Below are 11595 nucleotides of genomic sequence, written 5' to 3' on the forward strand. Positions count from 1 at the left end.
GCATAACTGCACCAGGCCAGGGTGGCCCACCTGACCTTTCCAGTTCTAGATGAGTTGGTCCCTCTCTCGCTCTGACATGCAATCTTAACACAGTGTAGCCTTCATTCTTTTACACTTTCATTCCTTTAGTCCTTGAAGGCTCCCGGACAGCGCCTTTGTCATTGTTTCTGGGATGCAAGGGAGAGGGGGCACACAGTAGAATATGCAATCTCATTTGCCCCTTCTAATGGATTGCCGTAGACCGGAGGCTCCCTCCCACCCCTCCCCTTAGTTTTAACCTTTTCTTGGATTCTAATGAACACTCAGGGTGTGTCTATGTGCAGGCCTTGAAGAAATCGGAAGTATTGCACTTGTGGGTGGCTGGTACTGGGTGAATCTGAGACCAGCCTCCTTCAGATTAGAGTTGCTAGGAGGCCGGCAGCTGCCCGTTGTAAGCTTGGACTGACTTCCTTTCTCTTCCTACTTCCTCTCTTTCCCCACTTCTGCAGGACCAGCTTCTACTGAAAAAAGTTGCTGCAAGCCTGGAGCCTCTTTGTGCAGCTCCAGGCCCTCAATACCCAAAGGGAGCTGGGCTGTTAGAAGTCTTTTCCTAGGCTTCTCATTACCAGGTTGACTGTATGTCACCGCTCCCCTCAGCTACCAGGCACGCTCAGTGTACTCAGATCCTGGCAAAATGGGTGCCCACTTTGTGTTTGCTGAATGAATGAATGGATGAATGAATGAACCACGAGGAACTCCTAGCTCTGCTCCAGCGCTCTCCACCAGGACAGAACCGGGTTTCCGCACTTCACACCAGTGAGTACCAGTGGTGTCTAACTAGTGAGGCCTGGAGGGCTGTAAGGATTAGTGTGTGTGTGTGTGCACGCGTGTGTGTGTGCGCGCGCGCGTGCAAAAACAGCACCTCTGCACCATGCAGGGTGCAGAGTGGTTCAGGATGCCGGGATGCTCAGAGTTCAAAGTAGAGTTTGGGGTACCTGATAAAGAGTAGTGGATGCGGTGCAGAGTGGAGGGTCCAGGGTGAGGGCTGTAGGGTGCAGATTAGTATTTGCGAGGTGCACGGTATTCATTAAAAAGTAGAGGATGTGAGTCGCACGGTGAGTGCAGCGTGCAGGCGTCCATGGGCTCGGGACAGCGGCCTGGGTCCCTCGAGGGACGCCGCGGGCCGGGCCCAGGGCACGCGCGCCTGGGCGGGCTGCAGTCGGCCGCCGTCCCGCCTCTCGCCGGCGCTCCCGGCCTTTCCCATCCGGCCCGCGACGCTCCGCCCGCCCCGTCCCACATGACACCGCCTCCGCCGCAAACTTTTTCCTCCCCATCCTGTCGCGGCGGGGAAGGAATGGAAGATGGCGGCCTAGGCGCAGAGTTTCCTGCCCGAGCAGCGGCGGCGGCAGCGGCGGCTCCAGTGGGCTGCGGCCAGCGCCACCATGACGCGCTGGGTCCCCACCAAGCGAGAGGAGAAGTACGGCGTGGGTGAGCAGCGCGCCGCCCCGCGCCCATCCCGCGCGCAACTTCCCCGCTGCGGCGCCCAGCCTGTTGCCGCGCGGTGCGGAGCCCGGCCGGCCCGGGGCTGGTGCCCGCGTGGGGAACCCGGGGACCCTCCGGGGGCCACCGTACTCCTCATTCCCGCGCATTCGCTCTGTCGTAGTCCCGTGTGCTCGTGCGTGCGCGGGGCTCCCGGGGTCATTGTTTGTGTGCGTTTTGGCTTCTTCGGGAAACTTCTGTTTGGCATCCGGGACTCCGGGTGGACACTTTTCATTGTGCAGCGCTTGGATCTGTGAAGCCTCCTTTTCTCGCGTGAGGAGTGGCTGCGCCTCCCGGGCTGGGTTGGTGCCGCTTTTCCCGCCCTGGATGGTAGGGGACACTCAGGCGCTCTTGTGTCCCCGGGCCCTGGAAACGGACCTCGAGGGCGGGGACCTGGTTTTGGCTTTGTCGCTTCCCTAGGGGGTGGAGGGAGTCGAGTTGCAAGCTTACATTTGATTCAGGACACATTCCAAGGAGCCCGGTTTGCCTCAATGGCCAGACAGTCCCAGACCCCTGCAGACCTTGTCCTCCCTCTCGCCACCCCCCCTCCAGTTAGCCCACATCAAAATCAGGTCTGTCTAGGCCTCAGGGCTCGCTGGCATTCCAGATCTGACTATTCTGTTTCCAGGCTCTTTCTCTCTTTCCCTAAGGATCCTCTGACGCCCAGCCTCACCTGAGCAGAGACTGTCTCTGACTTGCAAGCAAGCATTTCTCAGGGATTTGCAAGCAAGCATTTAGGGGAGCTTGCTGCCTTCCACCCTAAGGGCTGCCTTGGGGCACTTTCTCAGCAGCTGTCTGTTCTAGGCATGCCTTCAGCACCGTCTTGCAGGCCTAGTTCATGTCCCAGCCCGCTGTCTTTAGAAGTTTCTCCGAGACTCCGGTCTACAAGGCTGTGCCCTTCCTTTGAACTCCAGTTACTTATTTCTGTAACAAGTTGGGGATGGTGGCCATGGGGGCAGGGCTGGGGAAGCCTAGGGCCCCCACCTCCACCCTAGGCCCACACACGGGTTTGGAGGACTTTCCCTGCTTTGTGGACACTGGGCCTGAGCTCCACCTGTACTTGGCAGACCTTTCTGAGGCCCATGACAGAGCTGGGCAAGGGCTGATAGAGCCCCATCTATCTAAATTGGCATGAGGATCCTACTTTGGATGACTTCAGGGTGTGGGAGCAATGGGAGTTTTCTCCTGGGGTTGCCCAGGACTGTTCAGAGAACAGCTAGAAGAGGAGCAGGACCGGCAGCAAGATGGTCGGGATGCAGTGAGGAAGGAGGGATCTGCAGAGGAGTCCCGGGTGGTGGGGAAAGTTGCTGCCTGTACTTTTTATCCTTGCAGCATAGTAACTGGAGCGCTCTGGGTTTGAACCCTGGCAACAGAGGGTTCACATTCATCCCTGTTCTGGTGCAGCTGCCACCGGGGCTTGTGATTAGTGGGTAGGAGTCTATTTCTTTGATTTTTGTTTATTTATTTATTTATTTTTTTTGAGACAGAGTGTCACTATGTAGCCCTGGTTGGTCTGGCTTCAAACAGAGGTCTATTTGTCTCTACCTTCTGAGTGCTAGGTTTAAAGGCATGTGCCCTCACACCTGGTGGGTCTCCTCCCCTCACTCCGCACCCCTTTAAGCTGGAAGACTGTTGGCATTTGAGAGAAAGTAGTAGGCAGGCTGGAGAGCTCAGCAGCCTTGGGAAAGAAGGGTTGTAGATAGGAAAGAAAATGGCTTGGGAGGGGTGGGGGGTTAGTCCAGATCCAGTTTGTAGTGCAGGATGGTAGTGTGGTGCATACCAGTAAAGTTGGAACTTGAGAGTTCGAGGCAAGAGGATCAGAAGTTGAGGTTCACCCTCTGCAGCATAGTAAGTTTGAGGCCAGCCTGTGCTAGATGGGATCTTATCTCAAAAAGAAAAAAAGTCATATTTTCTAAGCAAAAGGCCAAGAAAATGTTTAGCAGTGGAAACCCTGTGATTTCTTTTGTTGGGTGTTGGGGCTTCATTTGAAAGAGAGAGAGAGAGAGAGAGAGAGAGAGAGAGAGAGAGAGAGAGAGAGAGAGAGAGAGAGATATCCAGTGCTGGGGTGTGAGGTAGGGTGTTGGTGGTATTATATTTTGCTGTAGTGTCCCCTAGAGACATGGATGTTGTCTTCAGTGAGCCCTTTGTAGTTCTGTAGTGTGGCTTTACCTGGAGAAGATGGGAGAACATTCCTATATAGTCCAAGGGGCTGTGGCTGTCTCAGACCCCACGCCCTCCCGAAGGCACTCTTGAATGTGACTTCTGATGTCAAATCTTTTGTAAATGCATTAATCTCAAGACTGTTTCAGAAAGTTCTCAAAGGAGAACTAGTAAAGTGATTCTCAACCTTCCTAATGCTACAGACCCTTTAATCTAGTTCCTCATGTTGTGGTGACCCCCTCACCCCGCCACCAACCATAAAATTATTTTATTGCTACTTCATGACTGTGATTTTGCTATTGTTGTGAATCATAATGTAGATATCTGATATACAGGATATCTGATCTGTGACACCCCCCCCCCCAACCCCACCCGGTCATGCTCACAGGTTGAAAACCGTTGGTCTAGATGATGGTTTTGCCAGGAAATTCTAGCAAATGTGTGAAAGGCTGTCTGATGTAGAAGAAAGTAGATTTGTGTCTCTCTTCACCAGGATGGGATAAGACAGCCGAGCTTGGATGTAACAGGCATCAGAAGGCACCTTGAAGCATCTCCATGTGTCAGAGTGGAGGGAAGTCAAGGGTGGGGCATGGAGACACCCCAGCTCTCCGTGTCTGACAGTTTGTACTGGGAGGATTCTAGCGGCTCATAGGGCAGATGCTCACTGGGGAGGATGTAAGTTCTTGTATGCAGGCTGATTGGCTGTTTTTCCCTAAGGGAAAGTTTCTAAAGATCCCCCCATGCTAACCTCAGCCTTCTCTTTGGTAGCCTTAACAACAGGCCTGTGTTTCTCTCCTGAGGCTCTGGTGGGTGGACCCTGCTTCCACTCCAGCCACTTGGCCCGTGAATGAATCACGAGGGAGAAGGAAAATGATCAAACGCCATCGCTTTTGGAAACATGAATCACAGTTCATTGTTCAGATGAGCTTGGGGACTCTTAGAAGCATTGTTTGTAAATGAGACGCTGCAGCTATTTATTTATTTATTCCGGAAAATCGAGATGAGAGAGTAAAGGCTCTGATATGTGGCTCTTGCCAGGGCAGGAAGTGGGGGTTCCCATGATTCATTTTGTGGGGCTGCTGCTTGTGAAGGCTGCCAGCTCCCCCCCCCCACCCCTCTCTTGGGCTTGGTTTGGTGGGTTGTGTGTTGTGGGCTGCTTATTCTCGTAGGTGTAAACTCTGATTGATGATGTTCTCCATCATCCCAGATATGGAAAAGTCCTGTGTTCTAGAATTAATACATTTTGATGGGTCCTGTTTGTCAGATTCAGCATGGGCTAGAGGCACACCTGGGGACAGTGTGTTCACAGTTGTGGAAAGTGGGCCATAGCCTTCGCACAGCTTGATCTCTACCCTGTGAATTGTAATACGCTGATACAGGAAGGAGAGAGCCTTTGTAGTGTGATTGGGCTTATGCAGTTTGGGATGGGGTCACATGGGCTCTGGGAGCTTGGCTGGCTGGTCTTGGCAGAGGGAGTGGGAAAGAGAGACATGTTGAATGGGAAGCTAGGCTCCATACCAGAGAAGGACTTGATGAGCAGTGGCCGGGAGACTTAAGGGTTCACTTGCAGGGACTAGACCGAGGCCCCAGAAAGCTAAGGACTACTAGGCAGTGTGGTCTCATAAAACTATATGACTCTGCAAATATGACAAATGAGATTGGAAGTAGATTCCTCCTGCAGTCTCCCGGTGGAGCCCTGCTGGCCAGGCTTCTGTTTTGAGACCCACAGCCACTAGGCCTCTGGCTACAGAAGTGTGGGGCCATGCACTTGGGTAAGTTTAAGGCAATCTAACTGGGGTAGTTTGTTATAGTAGTAGTAGAAAACCAGAGCCCATGATGTGGACAGCAACTAGGGTCAGGAATCTCCCTGAGCTCTGTTAGATGCAGAGAAGATAGTGAGCCCAGCATTCCTCACCCCTCCTCTTTCAGGCAGAGATCCCCAGGAGGAATAGGGCATTGGGAAGGTAGATACCTTATATTATCCTTGGCTCTTGCTGTTGTTTTACTTTTAAGAAAACATTATTATATTTATTTGTGTGTGTATGCTTGCGCACAGGCGCCATGCATGGTGCAGATGTGCCGTACCAGAGAGCAGCTTGCAGGAGTTGGTTTTGCCCTTCCACTGTGTGGGTTCTGGGGATCAAGCTCTGGTCACCACTCTTAGTGCCTTTCACCGCCTGACCCATCTTGCCAGCCTCCACTTTTAGTCATTGTTTAATAAGGTAGAACTTTAAGAATTGTAATAGGGGTGGGGGTGGTGCTGAAGAGATGGCTCAGTGGTTAAGAGCACTGACTGCTTGAGTTCAAATCCCAGCAACCACGTGGTGGCTCACAACCATCTGTAATGAGATCTGATACTCTTTTCTGGTGTGTCTGAAGACAGCTACAGTGTACGTGTATATAATAAATAAATAAATCTTTAAAAAGATATTAAAAACAAAGAATCATAATGAGGAAGTTGGGCGTGGTAGCTAGCGCACACCCTTAATCCTAGAGGCGGGCAGTCTCTGAGTTTCTGCTCAGCCTGGGCTACATAGTGAGTTCCTGGACAGTCAAAGGTACATAGTAAGACTATCTTGAAAAAAGCCAAAATGCCAAAGGTGAAGGTGAGAGAGATGAGGTGGTGTGATGATGAGGGACTTCCTACTTAGATGGGACACCCATAGTTCCTGGGAGATTGATTTCCTTCAAAAGGTGATTTTATTTTATTTTATTTTATCTTATTTTTTATTTTTTGAGACAGAATCTTACTACATTGCTCTGTGGCCCAGGCAAGTGATTCTTAAAATCCTGTTAGGTCAGTATGAAACATGGGGTCTGTTCATATTGGCTTGGTCTTTGCTTCAAAGATTGGAACATCTAAAGACCCCTGGGAGGGCAGGGAAGAGAGGGGGGTGGAGGCCTCTTTCATTACCCAGAGTGGTGAGCAGGCTTCTGCTTAGGGATAAAACATTAGATTGGATCCTAAGTAAGTAGGAATGTACACATTTTCATTCACTGGAGTTGCAGGAAAAAACGAATTAGGGCACGGATTATATTTCTCCAAATCCGATTTTACTTTGAAACTCAAATGTTTTAAGTGTATTGTTATACCATCACTCTAGAAAATTACCTGTCTGAACAGGATTGTGTCAGGGTGTGGGAATCAGTTTCAGGCTGGTTCTGGGTCACTCCTGTGGCTGCAGGCGGTGAAGGCAGGGAGTAGAGTAGGGCTGAGTCCTGGGTGGATGTAAGGAAACCCAGCAGTTTTTTTCAGTAGTACTCGAGCTCCCCCCTCCTCCTCCCCCTCAAACCTCCCTCTCTCCTTCCTTTCTCCTCCCTCCTTCCTCCTCTCTCCTCCCACCTCCCTCCTCCCATCTCTCCTCCCGGCTGCTGCCCTTCTGCCCTCTCTCCTTTTCTTCCTCTCTTTCTCTTTACCCTACTTCATTAAAGCTGGTATTTTCAAGCAATATGGCCACTTGCAGTCATAAAAAGAAGAAATGACACAAAGGGACCTTTTACTCATTTTTTTCAGTTTGCTTTCCACCAGACTGGTTGTACAATCACTGAGCCAGGGTTCGGACCATTGATGCAGTCAAGCTACAGTGTCCTCAGGCCCCTCATGCTGTCCTTTAGCAGCCATGCTACTTCCATAGCATACTCCCCAAGACCTGGAAACTGTTAGTTTGTTCTGTGGCTAGACTTCTGCATTTCAAATGGATTCCTACAATAGGCAGCCTCCACTGGCCTTTTGTACTCAGTGGCTTTGGTCCACCTGGTTGTTGTGTCTGTCATCCATTTCCCTCCTTCCTATTGAGTGTTTCATCTGTTCTCTCTCTCTCTCTCTCTCTCTCTCTCTCTCTCTGTTGAGGTGGGAAGGGATATACCCAGGAATGCAGTTGCTGAGTCCTGTGGTAGATTGATAATGTGCCTATTTTTTTTCTTCCCATTTTGAGAGAGGAAGGGGTGGGGTCAGAGGTCAATGTCAGGTGCCTTTCCCCCATCACTTTCCAACTTACGTTTTGAGGCAGGGTCTCTTACTAGAACTGGTACTCATCATTTTGGCTAGACAGGCTGGCTACCGAGCTACAGGGATCCCTCTGTTCCTGCCCCCTCCCATCATTGCTGTATTTATGGGTGTACACTACTGTGCCTGGCCTTTGTGTGGGTACCACAGTCCACATTCAGGTCCCCATGCTTTGGTGTAAGCACTTTACCTATGAGCCTCCTTTGCAGTCCTGGCTATTTAGCTTTTAAAAGAAACTGGCAACCTTTACTACACTGGCTACACAGGCTACCTTTACCAGCCATGTGCCGCTTCCTTCCTGTCCTTCTGTCTTTGCTGTGGTCTCTGTCCCCTTTACCCAGACTGACTGGAGCATCAGTGTCTCACGATGGCTGGAATCTGTGTCTCCCCAGGGTAGCCATTCTCTGATGTCTGGACATCATGTACGTGTGGAGGCCAGCATGTAGCTGGCTGACAATCCTGCAGATGTTCCAGGGAGGGACAGCAGGAGCTGGGCCACTGATCTGAGAAGTTGTTCAGGGTGGGGCCCTCAAGATAGCTCAGTGACTAAAGGTACTTTCTGCTCAAGGATCTGAGTTTGATGCCCTGGACTCCCATGAAGGAAGGAAAGAACTGATTCCTGCAAGTTGCCCTCTGACCTCTGTGGGTACCTGATAATGCGCCCTTCCCCCAACTAACATAAAATAAATGCCGACAAAAAAAAGACAGTATACAGGCAACCAACAGGAAGGAGAAAATTGTTCATGTTTCCATGGAAGGGTAGCTGTTCAGTCTGAAGGGACAACATGGAGTGGCCAGCCTTGTAGGATCAGCAGTGTGTAATTGAGCTATGGATCACTCATCCAAATGATCACTTTTGCAATTGTTTCAGTGTGCTGAGAAGCTTTTGGGAGACCTGCTGCACTAGTTTGCTTTCTGTTGCTGTGACCAAAAGCAACTTGGGGAGGAAAGGGTTAAGTTGGTTTACAAGTTACAGCTGAGGCAAGGGAAGCTGAGGCAGGAACAGAGCAGAGACTGGCCTTGCTCAGCTACTTTTCTTAGACAGCCCAGGCCCACCTACCTAGGGACAGTACTGCCCACAGAGGTCTGGGCCCTCTCACATCAACCAGCAATCAAGAAAGTACCCGGTAGTTGTGCCCACAGGCCAGCCTAATGGATGCAGTTCCTTGAGTGAGGTTCCCTCTCCCTAGGCATATGTAGGTTTGTGTCAGTTGAGAAACGCTAGCCAGCAAAGAGAGGAGGTGTGCATCAGAGTCGGCTTTTAGCCCTGACACCGTCAGGTGCACCCCCATGCACACAGCTTTCTAATGAGACCTTGACAGCTTCAAGATGGAGATGCCACAGGTGACTGGGGCAAGCCTCTGCGCCTCTTCTCAGCCTCCTTTGGGACCTCTCCCAAAAAGTGGGGAGAATGCTAGTTGATGTGGGGGTTCACAGGAGCTAATGCTCTGTAAGGCAGTTTGGAAGCATGGTGGTACAGGGACCAAAAACACTGCTGTGGATTTGCTCTTGCTAACATGATGGGCTGCCCATGGGTCTGTCATGAAGACCCATGTGCACGGGAGGCTTTATAAGTTTAGTGGGGCTGCTATGTCAAAGCTCCTGTCTGCTTGGCTTGTAGACTGTCATCTTTACCCCATCTCACTCTGGTGAATGATCCCAGACCTATTGAATCTGGGCTTTTTCTGAAAACCTCGTTTGAGCCCAGCCACCTGGTGAATGGCCTCGCCTCCCTCTCCATGCCCAGTTCCATCCTGGGGCTCTGTGGTGGCTTTGGGGAGAATGTCCCCGTAGTGGTGCTCTCTGGGGAGGCTCAGGACGTGTGGCTGTGCTGGATGACATAGGTGAGCTAGGCTTTGTGAGCAGAGCCTTCTTCCTTCTTCTAGTTTGTTCTCTCTCTGCTTTTAGTTTGTGACCGAAGACCTGAGCTCTCAGCTTGCTCTTCCAGCGGCCGTGTCTGCCTGCTGCCACGCCACCCGCCATTTTGGGAAAGACTCTTGTCTCTCTGGAACCACAAACCCAAATAAACTCTTCCTTCTATAAGTTGTCTTGGTCATGTTTTATCACAGCAACAGAAAACAGCATAATAGGTTTTGAAGTGAGTTGTGTTTTGTTGTTGTTGTTTTTGTTTTTTTGAGACAGGGTTTCTCTGTGTAGCCCTGGCTGTTCTGGAACTCATTCTGTAGACCAGGCTGGCCTCATCCTCAGAAATCTGCCTGCCTCTGCCTCCTAAGTGCCAGTAACTCCAGCATTCAGACTTAGGGGCTCACAACCCAGCCCTCAGTGTGTACTTTAAGATTCAGCTGAGTTTCCTTTGTCTTCACGGCCCTTGGGCTTTGTTTTGTTCTTTCCTGTAAGGTTCCCAGAGGGATGTGGCAGATGAAATGTCCTTGGGTCAGCCTGGAAATCAGCAGCGAAGGCTGTGCCAGAACAATGCACCCAGGCAGTTTTAGACCTGAATATGAACTGTATTTGGTGCTGTTGTTTTTCTTAGACCTCACTGGGCCTGGGCGCTCACACACTCCGCTCAGATTCATTTCCCGGTTCTCAGAAGGTGTGTTTTTGTGACAGGAGCCAGCTGCACTGTACTTCCTGAATCCCAGCTCTGCAGCCTTTGGTGCTGGGCTGCACCTTTGCTCCTGTCCGCAGACTGCTCCTAGCCTGTGCCAGGAACTGCCTTATATACTGCACTGGGAGCCTGGCTTCTCTCCTCTAGGCAAACTCACAAGGCTCTCAGTGATCTGTCACCACTGAGTCACAGGGGAGCTAAAGCGGCAGGGATGGAACTGGCCTTGGGACAAATATGCCTTCAATTTTGTGATAATTTTGAAGCCATGCTGGCTCTGTGCCCACTAAGTAAGTCACCACAGCTGCACACCAGAGGGAATCTGGGTACATCCACATTGGCACCCTCCACCTTCAGCAGGCAGGTGGCTTCTCCCAGACAGGACAGTAAGTTACATTTTCTTGTGGGTGCCTTTGGTGTTTAGTGTGTGGTGGATGACATTGAACACTCTCAGTTTTGGAATCATAGAGAGCCTTGTGGATTTATTCACTTTTTGGTAGTTGTCTTTTGAGACAAGGTTTTTTTTGTTTGCTTGTTTGGTTGGTTGTTTTTCGACAGGGTTTCTCTGTATAGCCCTGGCTGTCCTGGAATTTACTCTGTAGACCAGGCTGGCCTCGAACTCAGAAATCTGCCTCCCTCTGCCTCCCAAGTGCTGGGATTAAAGGCATGCGCCACCACCACCCAGCTTTGAGACAAGGTTTTGGTTTGTAGTCTGCTGGCCTAGACCTCACTGTGCAGCCTAGGCTAGCCTCAAAGTCTCTAAGTAGCTGAAGATGACCTTGAACTCTTGATCCTCGGGCCTCCACTTCCTGAGTGCTGGGAACACAGGCGTGTGTCCCCCACACCTGGTTTTTTGTTTGTTTGGTTTTGTTTCATCATTGTTTTGTAGCTTTGACAGCTTCTCTCATGGGAGTGAGAGGTGAAGCTGGGTGAGCTTTAGAAAGTATTACTGAGTTGGGGTGAGTGGCTATAGTTCTTTCTGGTTTCCCAGGGGACCATAAAAGTGCAGGGCATAGGCTCAGCTTGAAGGTGTCACTGTGTTGCTGAAAGTGTCCCTCAGCCTCTACCAGATGATGTTTAAAGCTGTGATTTGCCATTACCTTGGGAGTGTCTCACACAATTCCTGTGCCACCCTGAGTGATTTGTTTAACAGAATTGCATTAGATAAGCTTGTAGAGAAATGTAACAGTCTCGATTTCCTTTCTGCATCTGGCTGCTTGCTAGCTGCTTTTTCAAACATTCTGCTATTATGTTGCCTTTTTCTTTCTTCCTTTCTATCTTTCTTTCTTTCTTTCTTTCTTTCTTTCTTTCTTTCTTTCTTTCTTCCTTTCTCCCTTTCTTTCTT

At 50.5% G+C, this 11595-nt stretch overlaps 1 protein-coding gene across 2 annotated transcripts in view; it reads left to right on the plus strand.

The window, feature by feature from the left end:
• Positions 1–1276: 1276 nt before the first annotated feature.
• The window catches only part of Dock1 (dedicator of cytokinesis 1), a 506850-nt gene continuing 496531 nt past the window's right edge, over positions 1277–11595 (plus strand). Inside the window, exon 1 of one of the 2 annotated variants that reach the window (XM_031388636.1) lies at positions 1277–1467. In XM_031388636.1, coding sequence (XP_031244496.1) covers positions 1422–1467 — 46 coding nt within the window. In that variant the 5' untranslated portion in view covers positions 1277–1421. The remainder of the gene's footprint in view (positions 1468–11595) is intronic. The other variant, XM_031388635.1, reaches the window with a different exon arrangement.

The sequence above is a fragment of the Mastomys coucha genome, unplaced genomic scaffold (genome assembly GCF_008632895.1).
Source record: "Mastomys coucha isolate ucsf_1 unplaced genomic scaffold, UCSF_Mcou_1 pScaffold21, whole genome shotgun sequence".
NCBI lineage: Eukaryota > Metazoa > Chordata > Mammalia > Rodentia > Muridae > Mastomys > Mastomys coucha.